This window comes from Amblyomma maculatum, chromosome 6 (assembly GCF_055883805.1).
Source record: "Amblyomma maculatum isolate TAMU_Amacu chromosome 6, ASM5588380v1, whole genome shotgun sequence".
In the NCBI taxonomy this organism is placed as follows: Eukaryota; Metazoa; Arthropoda; class Arachnida; order Ixodida; family Ixodidae; genus Amblyomma; species Amblyomma maculatum.
Genome location: NC_139349.1, coordinates 41,997,453 through 42,016,196, shown reverse-complemented (window position 1 = coordinate 42,016,196; position 18,744 = coordinate 41,997,453). Strand labels below are relative to the sequence as shown.

Here is an 18,744-nt window from a genome sequence, read left to right as displayed (position 1 = left end):
GCGCAATAAGCTTGGCGTTATACCACGCTAAAGGCGCCCTTCCCAGTGACGTAAGTATACACTTCGGCGACATCGAGTCTCCGGGCTGCCGCTGAATTTTTCGCCACTCCGAGAACGGTCGCCCATGTTCGGTACGCATGATTCGTCACCTGACTGAATGAAGCGATAGCGTGGTAGGGCTGCGTGTTTATCTTTGCATCTGTCCTGTCGGATAATCTTTTCCGCAACTCTTGAAAAAGAAAAAAAGGAGGGGGGCCGAAGAATTTTCGGGCGAACGACCTGTATACGCTTTCGCGTAAAAAGCCATCTATGCGGCATTACTCGAAACCGAAACCACACAAAGCAAGCGGGCGAGCGTCCCAGAGACACAATTCGCGCGAGACGAATACTTCGAAATTTCGAATACCGAGAATTCGGTTCGAAGCGAATATCGAATGCTGTGCTATTCGATTGAATATTCGAAATTATCGAATATTCGCACACCCCTAGCCGCAATGCTCTCTACAGTTAACACATTAAATTCTTCCAGCAGGGGATTTTAAGTGACGGCTAGCTGTGCCAAATTTTACGAGATTGCATTGTATGTGGTTTACAAAGTTGAAAGAGTAAGATGTGCACAATGGGGAGAGATGTGCACAATGGGGAGGAGGAGCAAGAGAGGCAAGAGGCTGGATGGGGGGAGTTACTGCACATAGGTTAGGGTCAGGTGCCTGTGAGTCTTTTCGCCATTGCTTTGCGCAGCTCTGCACGTATTTCGGTTCTGCCATATGCTGAGGTAAAGGATTTGACGGCCACATGTACATATGTGTGTACTTATAAACACTACTCTTTAGTTACCTACACATAATCATCCTTCAGTTGACACTCCTTTCCCAGCTCTGGATTTTTACACAGGAGCCTTAGGTGTGACATAGAAGTGGTAGATGTTTTTCCTGTGCCGGACCAATGCCACATTCTGAAAGGTGGTCTATCGATCGCTGTGTTACGTGAGCTCCTCACAGCAGAGGGAGGAGTTGCTGTGCCTCATCGACCTATAGTCTCGGACAGCATGGACACGTTTCTTTTCAATGCGCTCGTATTTCACCACTGCACATGAGGCATCAGATGGCACAAACCCCTCTCACCTGCCTCCGCCATACCCTCCTTCTCCACCTTACGGTTCTGCCTTTCCTTCTTTCGCCACTGCTCTCCTTTTTCTCGATTCCTTTCGTTCCGCTTTCATTCTTTTTTGCTCATGCCGTGGCATTCTTTCCTTTGCATGATAGACACCTGCTTTTACGGTAGGATCCAGGGTAGAACGAGAAAAAAGAGATGGCTATTCAGTATGAAAGAGCACTGAACAAGAGTTGTGGGTGAGCCTCAGTTTGCAAGCCGAGCCGACATTTTGACAAGGGGACTTGTCTTCACTCAGACGAAGAGAAGTCTCCTTGTCGAAATGTCGGCTTAGCTTGCAAAACTGAGGCTCCCTCTCAACTCTTGTTCAGTGCTCCTTCATGCTTTTACCTCCGTGTGCATTACTCAGCACTCGTCGTGCCCTTCTCTTTTCATGATAGCCATGCTCCGAGTTCTTAATTCCTGCATGGCAGCCGTTTTCCGATGGCCCATATCATCTTTGTTCTCGCCATACACTCCAATCCATTAAGCCACTCCTTGCCTCTCAGACTCTTTCCTTCTCCCCTAAACGTGGTGAGGGGATTTTGAACTCCACAACTTGGCCCCTTGCTAGCCATGGCAGGTGGGAGGTGGACGGTGGCACTTTGCTGGAAGTTTGCCAAAGACTGAGCAGAATCTTTAGCGCCAGGTTTGCCTTTGCCACTTGCAGTAGTTTGGCCACCATGTCTTAAGCTTGGTCTTAAAGTGTGGGATTCGATAGCGTTAAGGGGTACCTGAGTATCCCGATGCTACCATTCCCCAGATTGTCCAAGACCCTGGCGTTCCACACTGTCATGGTAGGATGAGGGAGGCCGAACACAATATTACGCCCCAGGTTGGCCAATACAAACTGTCAGGCTGCCCTACAGCTGCCCATTGGTTATGCCAACACCGACACTGCTTAAGCCTGGAATGGGCACCTAGAAACTGCATTCTGAAATGTGACAGCTGTCCATTTTCAGAAATGTAGCGCAAGTATTAACTTCACTGAACAGCTTTTACCAAAGATACACAATACAGTCAAACCCGGATATATCGAACTCGAAGGGGATCGCGAAATAGTTCGATATATCGATAATTCGATATACTGAAATCGGCTTGTGACGACACTTACGATGCGAAAAAACGATACCGTATTTGTCGCGTAATCAACCCACTCGCATAATGAACCCATCCTCCACTTTTGCACCCGAGAATTTGAAAGAAAAAAAAAAAGCGTTAAGGCCAGCTCGTTCACATGCAAGTGACTGGGCGATCTCAGCGACGAGCGGCAGCGACAGAGCGAAAATTTTCAAACTTGCTGGAACTGCGTCCCTCTCGCCGCTCGAGTTACCGCGGCAGCTCAAAACACGGTTTCTGTGTCGCCGCGGCGGCAGAAATCCCGAGCATTTTCGCTTGCATGTCGATGGCGCGCGTCAGTCCGTTTCAGTCGTCTCATCCACAGCTCATTGGCAGCGTGCCAAGATGCTGCGCAGCGATAACGTCAGGGTGCGTTTATCTTTTGATAGCTCCCGCAGTGGCGGGGAGCGAACTTGGCAGTGCCCGTGATGGCTTGATTGCACAAGCCTGGTTCGATTTATCACGCCGCGCTTGGGGCGGGCGTCATGATCGCAGCAGCTGACCGCGTGCTTTCGCTGATTCATACATGCAAGGATAAACGATAAAAAAAAAAAAAAATTAACATCCCCGCGAAAAAAAAAAAAAAAAAAAAAAAAAAAAAAAAAAAAAAAACTGCCGCTTTTTAACGTCCGCAGCCGCCATATCTTACGCTACGCCGCGCGTACAGTACAACAAAGGATGACTCTCGCAAAAAAAAAAACGGAGAGAGCTGCCGCTTCTTAAAGTCCGCAGGCGCCATAGCCACGTCAGCCGCCACGCCGCCGCACGCAGGGGGTTCGCAACACACGCTGGAGAAAGCGTCCGACGTCTGTCTGAAAACGGGCTGAGCTGGCTTGGCGCATGCGTTGCGCGTGCTGAAGGAGAGAGATAGCTCTGCAAAAGAATGGGCACACCCACGCACATGGCTTGCAAACGTCAAGTGTTGGCGTACGGAAAATGACAACTGCAGATGCGCTCACTGCCCAGACCAGCCGTCGCCGAACTGTCCCCTCTCATTCCTTCCGCGCGTGGCTTGAAAACGTCACGCGGCAAACGGCCAAGGGTGATGCGATCGTCTTTGGGGAAGGCACACTTTCCAGTGCGTGGTGCGGAGTTCGATATATCGAACGACCGGTGAAATTGAGTTCGATATATGACGCGGCTTTCCTATACTTTCACATGGGATTTTCAAAGGGATATTTCGTGAGTTCGATATAACCAAAATTCGATATATCCGGGTTCGATATAACCGAGTTCGACTGTATTACATTTAGCAGCAAGATAATAGAGTGGAATGGGATATCCAGTTAGGCCCTTTCAAAGCTGGAATTTATTTCTGTGAGAGGACACCAACAATATGGCACACAGATATTTCTGCACATATTGTAGGAGAGGTATGGTGGAGACACTGTGCTTGAGAAACTAATTTCCAGCTTGCATATGAACTACCCTTTGGCCTCAACCGTACGGAACCAAGGAAATATGCTAGAATTATGGTATATCGAAGTAGAAAAAAATTACAAACTTATTGACTGATTAGCTACCACCCCTTCTCTATAAATAATCACTAAAGGAATCAGAGAAGCTTCAGACTTCAATCACTGAGAACAACATGTATTTGGAAAGGATAACTGACCATAGATCATAGTCACATCATGAATCAGGTGACAGAAGAACGTTCAAGATATAAGTTGTCCATTACAGAGTTAACAAGGTAGTAATCACTCGTTAGCAATCAAATGGGCCCAGCCATGTGGCTTGAAAGGAAAGTTGTACATACTTAATAGTCTGTTATCGCAGTTGGAGAAGTGATTGCTTCAGACCACCAATAGTTAAAACCTCTGATTAGGATGAATTTTAACAAAGTTTCTGTGAAAGCTGCATAGCTTCTCTTTAAGCAATGCACATGTTTCCCCTGGCTGCTTCTGCAACTAACTTCAGAAGGCTCCACATCCTTTCTTAGCTGGACAGCTTCCTCAGCTTAATTCTTTTGCTGCTTTCGGCGCCATCGTGCAGGCAGATGTTTCTTTAGTTCTTGAAATTGCAAATTGCATGCAGCATCTTTTGATGCCTTAATTCTTGGCTCATTAAACCTTTCTTCCATTATTCAGCGGCCCCAGCAAACGTTCACGTCGCAGATTGAATGGATGACAGCTGGAGAGGACAAGATATCGAATACATAGAGGGAGAAGCTGCTCTCCTTCCATTTAGTAATAGTTAATTTGCATACAGGACGGTAGTTCTACATTAATATTGTAATTATTTATCGCAGTCCATTTTTCCAGAGCATACAAATTATGAAGGAATAGCAAAATAAACTAATGGGAATGCAATCTAGATACGAAAAAGAGTGAGGGTAACGATGTACAAGGAAAATGAAAAGAAATTTTATTGCTGTCTTCAAGCACCTCCATAGCTTTGATGTACCCCCCCCCCCCCCCCACCTTTTCCTTTCTCTTTGTTGTTTTTACTTTACTGTAATGCAAAACTTTATTTTTTGCTAATCTTTTATTTTATATCTATTTAAGCCCGTTATGCTCTTGGCAGTGCGGGCTGGTAACATTATATTTATTTCTTTTATTAATTGCCCAAGCTAACTTCAGTTAGAACGCAATGCATAAGATTCCGCGAAAACACTCGCCTAGTAAGAAGTGTCAGGGGGCGAAGTTTCTCTGCTTTTGACGATAATGATTCTAATCCTATTCGAGACTGTACTGTGATGGAGTTTCACAACAAAAGCTGCTATGCTGAGCCCTCCTCCAGATATTGACCACTTGAACAAGATAAGGTCACGGATCATCAGACCACTAGTACTACCCATGTGACAAGCATCAGGCTATCATTGTATTAAGCCGGCATAGCCCTCCCACTACATCCTCTGCCTTCTCTTCAAGCTCAGTCAGATACCCCTGGCAACCATGTTGGCTTCGCATTACGTGCATAACCTTCCAATTCCCATTTCTTTCTTTAAAATTTGACAAGAATGTCATTAACTCACTTTTGCATACTTAAAGCCACGTTTATATGAATGCAACAAGAGCGCATTATATTAACATTCTGGAGTATCACCAGCATGTAAACCAGCACAATGCGCCAGGAAAGCGCATCGCATTAATTCGCTGGACTGGGGTAGATCGAGAGGGGGAAGTTGACTTTTGCGGTTCATGTAAACAGAGCGACGTATCGTATTGTGAACGGTGGGAAGGCACGGCAGTGCTCACTTCTGGTGAAATCCAGCCCGCACTGACGGCACACAGACAGGCAGATGGCACGCAGGATTTTGGAGGACGGGGCGTGCACTGAATGTGTTCTCTTATCTCGCAAGGAAACAACAGCAGTTCTCGCAATCATAAGCAATATTAACATCAGTCAGCTACTCGATTTAAGATAGCAGCGAAATCAAGCGCATTTTCAAGTCATCCAACAGAAAATGAAGGAGTTCGGCCGCAGTGTTCCGGTTGGCGTAAGTGCATCACGTAACCTCCAAAGCGCTTCTAACCGCCTTTGTGGCTGCAAATTTTGGCTATGCGTACCCCGATATTACTTGGTATCTCTGACTAATCGTGGCCGGTAAACCGGCACGTCTGCCTTTACGGCTGGTGTATGCCAAACGGAACGCTACTGTGCGATGCAGCACGCTTGTGTCGATGGGCGGGCAGATACTTGACATCGGCACACTTGTCTAGGGCTCTGAAGTGGTGAACTGTCAGTCTAAGAAGTAATGTTTTTAAAACAGGTGTTGCTTTAACACTTAGCTTCCTTCACACAGCCGAGCATTGTTCGAATGCTCTGGGCACACTTGTTCAAGCCTGCACTGTATTAAAATTCATTTCAAAATTCACTCCTTGTTTAAAATCTATTCATTGCCTGTCCACCCCTGCAGCATGTCCGTTAGCACGCAAGGGCGCCTCACTGCAGGCTGTCGCATTCGAGGGCAACGCTGTAGTTGTATGCAGAACACATAGTACAGCAAGGACATGAGCATTAGCCTATGCAACTAAAATAATAAAAAATGCATGTACAAAAGGCTGCTGTGGGATACTTGACGAAGGTATATTCTAGGTAATATAATGCAGGTATCGGAAGATCGACAAGAGACACCGTCCGCTTCAGCGGGAGGCGCCGTGATGCCGTGGGAACGCAACCAGAAAATTTCGATCAGTTTCGCTCTCACTCAAAATTGTGACGCTGAGTGGCACCACCAACTTGACGCGGCACATGTAAATGATAGCGCATCATCATATTGAGATGCGCTAAGAAATACAATGTGTTACCGCCGCATTCATATAAACGCAGCTTAGGATGTGGAGCCTTTTCAACCATGAGTTTGAGTCGCAAGTCACTATATGTACCATCGTAATATTTAGTTTCGAAGATACTGTCATCCCACTGCGGTTTCAGCACTTTCCTGGTACTAGCCCTGAATAGTTAGGTTGTTGCAATATGCATGCCAGAAATATGACCCTTTTCAGTTAAAATGAAATTTCGAATACTGCATTTGACTCGATTTCATATTTTTGTTTTTTGATTCGCACCAGTACATCCGACCCTAAATATGGCTTTACAAAGGTTTATGGGTACTTTAAATGCCCCCAAAACAATGCTTCATGCATCCATAAAAAAAAAACTACCCTGCACGAAATGCAACATCAAAAACAACAAACAAAACTCCGAGGCTCTCTAACAGAAACATACAGAGTGATTTTAAAGCAAATCTGTCGCGTGAAGAAATGCATAAGGTCAGGAACGTTTTCTACCTCTCCAAATTTTGCAGGAATTTTCACCGTACATTCTTTACAGTTGTCTACTAGCCTCTGTGCCAAATTTCACAGCAAGGTGCTATTCTGTTATAGCACAGATATGTTTAAAATTTGGCCCCAGTTGGACAATCTATACGGGCAACCTTGTGTGTGACCTGACTGGATGCACGGTAACTTATATTTGCTCTGCTTTTGCAGGAAGACAAAGCTTTGACCTTGATTTGAGCTATTTAATTTTTTAATGACCCAGGGGAGTGGTCATTAAATGCTACCAATAGGGCCATACAATGGGCACACAATAGGCTTAGCGCAGCATCTGCGATGTCAACGAACAGTCTGCCATGTCATCATCGCTTGGTCAAACTCAAGTTTGGCTTCAGTTTCTTGGATTTTGCTGCTCTATTAAAGTATTTCTACTCAGTACATAAAAAAAAGTTTTTTGTACAGGGTGGAGGGCACTCTTAGAACCGTGAGTTTATTATGAATTCAAAGCATTCAGGAAACCTACGTTGCTAGCTTATACTATTAACAGCAAATATACTACTGCTACAATGAGGAGTGTTAAATGAACAGACTTTCTTTTGGTGATCCAAAAGACCCTGATATTATGCCATGCTCCACACCCTAGCTCCAGAGAAAAGAGTGTTACCGGGCATCTGCAGTTGGGGAGTAAGCCAGCTGCTGGTCCCTGGCGGCTGCCACCTGTTGCTGCAGGGAGGGGTAGCCTCCCGTGGTTGCCAACAGGTGGTGCAGTAACTGCCGCTGCCGGAACTCCTGCACTACCGCCTGGCTGCCACCATTTCCACGGGAAGAGGAAACAGTCTCCGGCAGCGGCGTCTGCACCACAATAGAGAGCCAAGGTAAATCTGCAGGTTCGTACAAAGAGTTCCTCCAAATCCATTCCTGCCCATCAGGCCATTCATACACTTCCAAGAAGGCATCACGTACGAAACTATCTTCATCAAGCTGCTATGGCACTACTGCATATGTAAATCATAACAGCACCTGATGTGGTGGCAGCTCGAGTTCGGAGTTGTGGAGGCTGTGGTGGCCGAGTGGTGGCGGCAGCAGACCAGGGCCACCAGCTGCCAGTGACCAGGTGGGCCCCAGCAAGGCATCGGTGCTGCCATGTGACTGGCATTCATCGGTGCTCAGGAGTGGCGGCAGCTGCTGCAGGCATGAAGGTGGCAATGAGATAGTTACATTGCATTGCCTCACTATGTTGCAAGCCTGGATATATAGCCTTGTCATGTGTTGCAACAATAGCAACGACTCGTACTGCTCTATTTGTTGTTTTATGGTTTATTTTGGTTTCATAAAACCGCAAGCTGCACACATTAATCTTGGCATTTAGCCTCTTTCGAGCACGGCCACGGCTGCCAAAGTGCACACTGCACCAAGGATCACACTGCCTGTGATTTCCTTTCTTTGTCATCTCTGAAAGTGTGTGTAACACTCGCTGTAGCTCCGCAAAACTTCTGATCTCATCTGTCCACCCGACTCTCTGCTGCTGCCCACTATATTTGTATCTTCTCTCGGGGTCAACGCTGCTTACTTCAGGAACTGTCCCATCATCTCTTCTCTGCACTATGTGCTTTTTCCACAGCTATTTCCTGTTTCTGATTTTAACTAAGATCAATGCTGTAACTCTTGTCTGTTCCCTAATTCACTCTGCTCTCTCGCTGCTTTTCAACTTGTCACACAATGTAACCCTGCTTAGCTCTGGAAAGTGAGAAAAAGCATTTTCATTTTGGCTCGTTCAAAAGCTACGCTGTAGCAGCCATCATGCATCAGCTACGACTGATGATACACAATAAAAAGAAGGACGCCGCCTCCATTGTAACAGTTAAGGTATGGGCTGACAACTGGTGATCAAGGGAGTATGCACAAAGATAGAGAAGCTGAGAAAGAGAGGTGCACATGGGAAAAGAGGGGGCTATTCAAAGGTACACATGCAACACCTTTGGAAGTGGCACAGCCCAGCCAAGACATGATGCCATCCAACTCAGCAAAAGTGGTGAGGCGATCTTCCTCCCACCTGCTGCTGCTGGCCCATGCTGCCACTGCCATTCCTGGGAGCAGAGTGTTGGTGCCCTCCTCCGGTCGCTCCAAGGATACCCAGGTAGCCCAAGGTGTCCTGGGCAAACGCCTCCGATGCACAGACCAGGGCCAGGGCGTTGCCGTCTGAGCCAATGGCCTTGACTCCACCACTCTCTCTGCTTTGGCCACTGGAAGCAGCAGCAGCAGTTTGTGCAATGATCTAGGTTAAATTAGTTTCTGGGATTTGACATTTCAAAGCGACTCAGGCTATGAGAGATGCCTTGTGCAAGACTGAGCCATGACAAACGTTCTTGGCAAAATAGCTGGAATGGGAGTCTGGCTTCGAGCAACTCTTGACATTCCTTCATGAGTCAAACGCACATTTGCTACCGAGAAATTTAGTGCTAAAAATTTAAAACATTTTTTTCCACCTCTCTATTGAAACTTGTCCTGATGATGATGCTGAGAAAATTTCAGACTCTGAGATTCATTGTTTAGAAGTGGAGGGCGACATGGTCCAGCTCGGGGTGGAACATTTCTTAAACACAGCACAACGGATGAATTCGGACAAGCGAGTAGATGAGACATGCGAGTAGCAGCGTTTGCATTTCGTCCGTTGCCCTGTGTGTTTAAGACTATCCAATGGACTCTTTCCTTCCCTTGTAATCCAATCTGTCAACCTTAGTGACCATGAATTAGTTACCTTGCCTTTACAAACTCAAAAGATAAAACTTATTTCAGCGACTGCGGACTATGTCACAATTTGTAAACACCCCAATTTTAGCCAACTCGGACCGCCATGTACACGGACCTACAGGAACTTCCGCAGCTGGTAATGTTAAGTATTAGAAGTCAGAATGACTTGAAAGTGATGTCATTCAGCTTCCAGAGCCATTCTGAGCTCAATTTTAACATTTGTATGCATGTGAGACATGCATGCTGCTTTTTAAGCGTAAGGAGTTAAAATAATTAGGGTAATAAGTTATAACTGAATCAACCAGTAAAAAAATATTATTTCATTTGGAACTAAGTGGAGATTCTCAGTTGCTCGAAATGCATATTTCAATTTCTCCCAAAAATATTTTCCAATTGCATATTTAGTCATCTGCCAGCTGTACATAACCAATAGGGTCCAGCCGCATCCAACTGGACCAAACTAAATCTGCCTGTTTAGGCTCCAGGCAGTTAATAAAGCTGGCAGACATTTGAAAAATGTTTCTCACAATTATGTTGTACAAAATACATAATCTGAGATATAATTCCTCAATCTGACTTAAATACAATTACGAAGCAATACGAAAACTGATTTGTGAAGGAGGCAGACATGCTGCCTGGAGCGAATTAACATTTTCATTAAGGATTTTTTTGAAACTAAGAGAATTACATGCTTTTATGAAAATCAAGGCCAACAGCTGCTAACAGCATAAGCACAATATGTACATCCAGAGAACACACTCCTGGTGCAAATGCCAGGATGAATTCATCTCAACACTTGGCAAGGGCTGACGAAACTGAGCATCCAACTGGAACTCAACCTACAAATTTAGACTGGTGCTGTATCCAAATTGCAAACTACCTAGACTGTCCAATTGGAAATCCCAACTGCAATCAGCTTATAATTAATTAGTCCAACTGGAACACTGAAGCATCACTTTAATTGGAACTACCTACCCTGAAGCCGAAATGGCTCCAATTATTTTTTCTGAAAGGCCATTATACGCTATCACAGTGCTCAGTGGAGTGTAAACAAAAGCAAACGGTTTTATTGTACCAGTCTCGTCGCAGTCGCTTTGTTCATATTTGACTCTTAATATTGATGCATCTTTTCAATAATTTTCAGATGTTCATCTTCAAGTCTTTCTTTTTCACAATGGACACAATAAGTTCCCAGATTAAACTTCTTCCACACTAACGCCAATGAGTGCCCAGACTAAACTTCTTCCACACTAACGCCACACAAATGCTACCAACAAGTATCCAACAAAGCAGACAGCTTGGTCCCCCTTCCCATCAAACAAGCACGAAGTTTCCACATATTTCTTAGCGATTTCTCCTATTACCCACACGTTGCCATTGCCAAAGCCGGCAGATGCCAATCCAGGTCTGGAGGTCGCTGCACCGTAGTGGCCACTGCCACTATTGCTGGTCGTGAGCAGAGTCTGGGGCACATGCTGCTGCTGAGGCGTCACCTGTTCGTCATCCACCAAGCGTGCCACCATGTCAACCAGTGTCGTCACCCCTTCAGCAGATGGTCTAGATGCCATGCCCGACACCACGTCGCCTGATGCTGACGGCGGCTGCTTCAGATGCCAGGAAGAGGAAGAAGCTTGTCAACGCACCAAAGGCAACTCTACCACACACAGATATGCACATATGAACATATTTCTTTCCACTCAAAAAGACCTGGACAGTTTTATTGTGTCAGCATTGAACTTTACATTCTACGACAAAGTCACTGGTGTGACGCTAAATGTGGATTGGCTGAATGCATAATGTCATCCCCCTCGTAGTGAATCGGATTTCACATCGACATCGTCGGTCACAAGGTGGTTTGCGGGATCTGATGTCACACCAAAAGTTCAAGAGGAAAGTGGGGAAATTAAATATGTTAACCGAGAAGTAAAAACCTAATTAATTAAGAGAAAGTGGGCATGAAACGTGGGTCCCTTAAGCCATGAATAATGCTCACTACCTTTATACCATAGAGGCACATGCATTCAAAAGTGAAAAAGCAAGGCAATGCAACGAAAAACAGTTGGAATCAACCAGAACCAAACTGCTCCAATGTGCTTTTCAACTGTGTTTTGGTCAGTTCGAAATGTCTTGTAGCAAAAGCTACACTTCGCTAGGTTTTCAAGCCGCCGGCGCGGCACTGTGCGCTGTTGCCTAGCAACTGTCAAGTAGTATAGACTGAGAGCTGGGCCAGGAGTTGGAGGAGGAAAGAAGAAGAATAAAAAGAAGGAGGAGAAGGAGAAGAAGACAGATAACTTTGTAGTTGGTAGAGGCGAACGACCACAGCGAGTTGCTAGGATAGAAGGTTCGTTCAAACGTTGTGACAACGGCACATTAAATCCAGGTGTCCGCAGAAACTTCGCAGCAACATAACAGCTTTAGCTGTATCACTAAGCTCAAGCCATGCTTAAACCACCCCAATTGTTTTTTTTTCTGACTAGATAGAAATAGCTGTACTGTACCTTCCACCATGACAAATGCCATCCGAGTTCCAATCTCAAGGTCCGCACATACCATTTGTCCCCTGTCGGATGTGGTTTGACCAAAGAAGAAAGGTCACCCAGACTACACAGCCTGTGATTTGCCAGATGCCATGGACGGGGATTATTACTCCACAAACACGGTTACTCTGTGGACTCCACAAAGAGCTGTGCTCATTTTCCACACACTGCTCGCACCACTATTGGCCAAATGAAATCACATCTCCAGATACATAAACTGTTGCTTCTAAGCTCTCCTGCTCAACTCAAAGATTATAAAAAGAAGCAACAAATGCTTGATCCTGCTTGATGCACTGTAACACAGTATGCAGGAGAACCATCTACTAACAAAAAAATAATAATAATAATAAAGTTAATGAAGTGCCTGCTGCCCTATAACACAGTAAGCTAAAGGCATCTGACTAATAATACTAATAATAAAATTTATAAAGTGCCTGTTAAGCGAACATGTTTGAACAGGCACGGCTTAAACTCTGTGCATCCTAATGCCCTAAAAGTGGCAAAAGCTGCTGCTGCCACTGTCTCTGCTTGCGCTAACTGTGCGCAAGGTCCAATTAACTTTGAATGAAAATATAGCTGGCTGTTCCTGCCTTCAACTTGTTTAACCTCAGGAATTTATACATAAGTTTAGTATTACCAACTTTTGCTCTACAATTTTCTGTGCAATGGCAAGCACAGCTTTAACCAGGATGATGCAACGATGCAAAGAGAGGTCAGCTGTTGTCACACAATAATCACGCAGTCGTCACCTCTGCATTGGAGCTCCAAATGATCAGCATCGACAAAAGTGGGCAACTCCTTACTTTAAATGCCCACTTCTTGTAAACAACAGGAGCAAACACATCGGTGCCCACAGCAATCTTGCACCGCTGATTCGCCAAAAATACTGTCCATTTCCACAAAGGATGCTCACATGAGTGATGCCATTGTTTGTGGTTACGTGACCAGGGCGCTGGCACGGACTGGGCTGGTTCCAGTGAGAGTAGAAGTGATCGCTTCCATTTGCATTACTGCCGGCACTCGTACGCCGGCACCGTTGGGTGCCAATAGGTGGCAGCAGTGCTGAGCTTGGCTCCGACCGCCACCAGGGAATGCAAGTGGCTTCATCCTGCTCCTGCATCCGTCACCGTGTTACGAAAGCCAAAAGCACAAATAAGAAACAGTGCCTACAGCCACAGCCTTGCACTATGTCACATTCAAAATATGCTGGAGTGTACGGCAATAATCGTCCTTCGAATTTCTTCCTTACTGGGAAGAATATTCCATGGAGTCACCTCAGCATTGCTTTGAACTAAGCACAGAGGCCTGTTTCTGCTTACAAATTATTGATATATCAATAATAGATACTTACAGTAGAAAGAATGCGTAAATATTGTAGCATGATTGCTAATGCTATGGAAAGTGCAGTTCCAACCAAGAATACAGAACAGGAGTGCAGTCGTCGAATTTTAGGCTCCTATCGATGGCATAGACATGTCCACTTAGGGGCCGCTTCTAGAAGCAGGTCTTAGCCCATATACCCGACTTTATGCCACCCTTTGCGCTGCCATCATTTCTTCGTGGAATCCACTATATTACCACAACTGACCATCAATTTCAAGCTCTGCAGACTGCACACCTGCATGCTTCCACCTTCTCCTCTTGATTTCAGAAAGGATATTATTAGCTTTTCCCGCCTTTTTCCCTGACTCAAGTGCAAACAATAAGAAACAATAAGAAATCAGCCAAAGATATCCTTAACAAGACAGGTAACCACAAAGGTACTGTTAGAAGACTTAGCAATGATTTTGTAGACGAGGTTCACCGTAGCGATTTCTCAGGAGTGCTGAGTTAAAGCCAAAAGGTACGTGGGGTTTAATGTCCAAAAGTAACATTTGAGCTGCGAGAAACACCATAATGTTTTTGTTATGTGCCACAAAAACACGACTACAGACTGCATGACATCACACATAAGAGGCATAATAAAAGAGCTAATAACTTGTGATGGCTCGAACTACTGGTTCGGCATCTGAGGAATTAGGTTGCACTCTAAGATCAAGCAAAAATGAGAGTGACGCATAAAACTGCCGGTGCTGAATGCACATAAACCTGTCCAAAAAGCTTCATTTCTGAAATAGAGGCTAGCTAGTGCTCCCTATATTAAACCAAAACATTTCGCGCAAAGAAAAAAAAAGAAAAAAAGAAAAGAAATCAGTCGACAGAATGAAGTGGACGACTATACTGCCGTGTTGCAACCATTTTGCAGTTTCTGTAGCCTGTTTCATGTGCGAACCATCCTAGCACATTCCTGCAAGTGTCTGTCCTATCCTCTGGCGAACGCCCTCAACCGTGTTATGAACATGTCAAACAGCACATTTCATCTCGTGTCAGTAAATCGAGAGCATCCCTGCAATTGTACTGCTCATATTAAATGACTACAGACATCAAATATCAGTTGATTTTCCTTCTTACTAATGATGCGTGGTTCATAACGTCGTATTCAGTGATGACTGCTAAATAATTTATCCTAAAATTTATCCCCTGATGCTGTTTTGGTTTTCTGTCTCATCAACTAAGTAATGGCTGTGATGTGTTGTTGATGTTTAGGTCACGTGAGGCATGAAAAAACTGCAATATAATAATTACTAGTACGTACATAACATAAACTCACTAAAAGACATAAGCTGGGAACATTTAAGGGATGGAATTACAGTGAACCCTGTATTATTGTAATCTTTCTGAAAGCAAAGATTTGGCTTTTACACTTTTCATAAAACTATTTCAGAATACCATTAGTCAAAGGATGCAGCCAACATCCCAGCATGTGATTACAAAATATAAAGAAAAAGCACCATTGGGACAAGGAAGACAGAGGAAAAGCACAGGAATGACATCTTCTGTGTGGCTGTCCTGCTGTTTATTTTTTGCATTGTTTTAGTGCAAAAGCGGTATCCTAAATGAACTAGGTGGTGCGGCAGTCATCGTTTTCCTAAAGCTGCATAGAGTTATATATTAAGTTCATATCGTGTCCATGATGCCAGCGTTTGCAGATGCCCTATACCACCAAGAAAACAAGACAATACAGAAAAATTAAGCTTTAAATTGTCGCGCAATATTTCTCAGCTGCAGAGCCAGGTATGCACTAATTTGTGGGTGGAGCTTTCGAATGATGCAGGAAAAAAACTTGTGACACAGTTCCTAATGCATCATAACAACAAAAACTATCAGCAGCAATAGTGCTGCATCTCTGAGTCCACCAATTTTAATCAGACTACCATATACACTGCAAGCAGAGATGGCACAATATAAAAAAAAAGTGAGGATTTTAAAAAATGTTCTCAATCCAAGGCGCAAAGCAGGTGTGTGTATCAACTTAAGCTGCTGTGCTGACGTCCTTTGCTGTTCAGAGAGGCTAACCTGCTCGAGTGGCATGCCCTGGAGGTGACCCGGGGCAGGACTGTAGGAAGGTTTGAGCGAGCGCAGGGCCTCCACCGGTGATGGGAGGCCCTTGCGGCTGGTGGGCGTCTCGGCCCAGCTTGTCGTCGAGTGCCTGGCATCGGTATACCATTCATCACCCTGCAAGTCATCAGAAAGAGCAGCTTTCTGTGACATTCATTCAGGGCTAGATAATGCAGGGACTGGCACTAGCTTTATTTTTTTTTCTGAAATAATTCAGACTATAAAAGTATGACACTTGAAATAGTAGATTGTCAATATGTTGGTGTACCTCCGTCGCAGTAGAAATTTAGCATCTCAGCATAACACATTCTTATGAGAGGAGTAAATGTGATGGAGTAAAATGAACGTCTTTCAGCTTTAGCTGGCATGAAAGCATTATGCCTTCTTCCAGAAGACAGTGTACTACAATAATCTCACATGTGACATCACAAGACCAATTAGTGTGGCTGCCTGTGGTGGTGGACGCCAATGCGACAAAACCAGGGTAAGAGTTAATAGCAGCCATGATGCTGCAAAATTTGAACTCATGGAAAGACATCGTTATCTTGGCATACCTTTCTGGAGCTTTTCTCCAAATATAGAACCAATTAATCCAACAATGTGTTTGACAAGACAACAGTACCCAAGCATTGTGTCCTTTGCTCTCATTTCTTGAAAATGCACTTCTCTTCAGTCTAACTTTTAAAGAGGAACTACTGACTGTAAAAGATTTCTAACTTCAGCACTGCCCTAGATCACTTGCATGCCTTTTAATTGTGGTTACCATCCCCTCATTCATTTGAAATTGACAACATAAGTAGTAGAATAACACATGCCTGGTAACCAGATGGCCCTGTAGGCTAAGAACATGGGCATTGTGTGGCTGAAGATAGCAAGCACGTTGAAACTTGTTATTCGTTATATAATTTCAGTGACTTTAACCTGTACATGAAAGGCAACACATCATGCATGATATAGACAAAATACCTGCGACATATTCAGAGCTGCACAGTTATGCAGAAATATATCTTGCAGTTGAGAAACGGAGATTGATGTCATATATCAGCTGTTTGTGTCTGCAAATTCCAGAACTTCGACAAAAACGGACAAAATGTCGCAACAGCTTGCTGATGTGAATTTTAAGGCGGGCTGCATGAAATAAGAGGCAAGATACTGGCTTATGTGAAACATTTAACTGTCGGCGGTCAACATTGTAACGGTGCGGTACGAATCATTCATTTTCAGGCGTCCCGTGTTTGCAATCGTTTACAACACTGGAATTGGCGCGGCCAGGTACGGTGCCGCAAAAAAGAAAGAAGAAAAAGAGCGAGAAATGCGTGAATACTGGCAAGTAACGGCCGTCAACAGAGCGTTCTACATACCATACCGGCGTCCATGGACCTCAGACTATTCTGGTAATTTTTCTTGCGGATCGTCACTGCTTCTCAATGTGACGATTCGTTCCGTGGCACGATCGGCAGACTACTACCAAGGCTGGCTTTCGACGTTCGACTCGCCGCATTCGAAACTCGAGCTTTTCAAGTACGCGCGCCGCTAGCTATGGGAGGAACGGTGCTCCAGAAACAATCCGTTGGTAGCAGTGGCGGGAAGGCGCAGGGACCCCGCCGTCTGCCAGAATGCGACGTCGTCCGCCGTCTTTTCCTTGTCTGACTTGCAGAGACGGTTACATAAAAGCGCCTGCATGAAATAGTGCGAGCGTCGACGAAGCAGACGCTCGTTCGAATGGAACCGCTCGCGCCTCTCGCGCAACGGCTGGTCGCGCCTCCTCTCCCTCGACGATCAGATGGTGGCTTGACCGGTACAGTTCGAATATTCAAAATGAGCCTGACAGAATTTATCCGCAGGCGACTTCAGAAGTGAGAGTTCCTCCTAAACGGTTTTGGCATGATGTAGACAGCCAACTTCGACGTATTCATCTGATGAATTTGAATAGTACGCACCGTACACAGTGGCGCGACGACGATTGCGCAGTATTCGTACAAGCGATGCGCACGTTAAGCGGCGGCAGGCAGTTAAACACAATGTTGCAGACATTCATCATAGCCGGCAGAGATCCCCTGCTAATGCAGTAGACTGTGTGTAGGCAGCACATGCACGACTGCGGTTACATGTGGTGATGGCGGCTAAGAGAGAATCGATCCTCGGTGTACCCACCTGCGAGTCGAGGCGCGGCGAAAGGCGGGCCTGCAGGGGTTCGGCGATTAGCCTCTGGAAGTCGGTCCATGTGCCACCCAGCGCCATGCAGGCCCATCGGCCACCCCCGCTCAACGCCGCCGTCGTGCGTGCTTTTTTCGCACGGCAGCAGGAGCAGCCGCAGCTATTCGCGATGAACGGAACGGCCGCCGGGAGCGCCGCCGCCCGCCGCCGCGCAGCACGCCGGACGTTGAGGTTGGGAGCATGGGCCCAGCAACTGGCTCTTCCCCACCTCCTCCATCCTTCTCCCCTTTGCGTTTTCGATCACGCGGAGCCTTTCCTCCCGCGCTCCCTCCCGCGCTCCCTCCCGTCCTTTCTCCGTTTCCCTACAGACTGCGGACGCCGAGAGAGAAGTTGGGCTAGGGCGCACGCTTTACCCAGATGCGTTGCTTTACCTCCCTGGTTATTACTATACCTCTCGGAATGAAGTATTTGCGGCACCACCAAGGGGCACACAAAGAGTAACTGTCGGTCCCTTTAACCTACACAAATGTACGGATAAAATCCTCAAAGTTACTTCTGGAGAGAACTAACCATTTCCCTCAAAATTACTTTTGGAGAGGACTACTCAGATGTATTTCTTTTTTATTTTTTACGTTCACGATACCGCAACTTCTAAATGTTTATCCTCAGATACTTTCTGTCGAAAACAGAACTGGCGGAAGCTATAAATAAGCTGCGCGTGATCTCTTAACATTGTTGTCATTAAGGGGGGACACCCCTCTTAAAACTTTTTTCCTTATTTATGGGTGGATCTGATTGAAACTTGCACCATTAATGTACTTTTGCATGCTGATTTCAAATATCTGATTAGTTTTCTTGTAGATCAA

General features: G+C 45.4%; 1 protein-coding gene across 1 annotated transcript in view; it reads right to left on the bottom strand.

Moving 5' to 3' along the window:
- The window catches only part of LOC146185613 (uncharacterized), a 39,409-nt gene extending 21,386 nt beyond the window's left edge, over positions 1–18,023 (bottom strand). The window contains exons 1-7 of the mRNA XM_084607883.1: positions 17,876–18,023; positions 15,680–15,838; positions 13,197–13,397; positions 11,115–11,350; positions 9,049–9,238; positions 8,016–8,180; positions 7,660–7,847 (exon numbers count right to left, since the gene is read on the bottom strand). Of these exons, the coding sequence (XP_084464009.1) occupies positions 7,660–7,847; positions 8,016–8,180; positions 9,049–9,238; positions 11,115–11,350; positions 13,197–13,397; positions 15,680–15,838; positions 17,876–17,962 (1,226 nt within the window). The 5' untranslated portion in view covers positions 17,963–18,023. The remainder of the gene's footprint in view (positions 1–7,659; positions 7,848–8,015; positions 8,181–9,048; positions 9,239–11,114; positions 11,351–13,196; positions 13,398–15,679; positions 15,839–17,875) is intronic.
- Positions 18,024–18,744: the final 721 nt, after the last annotated feature.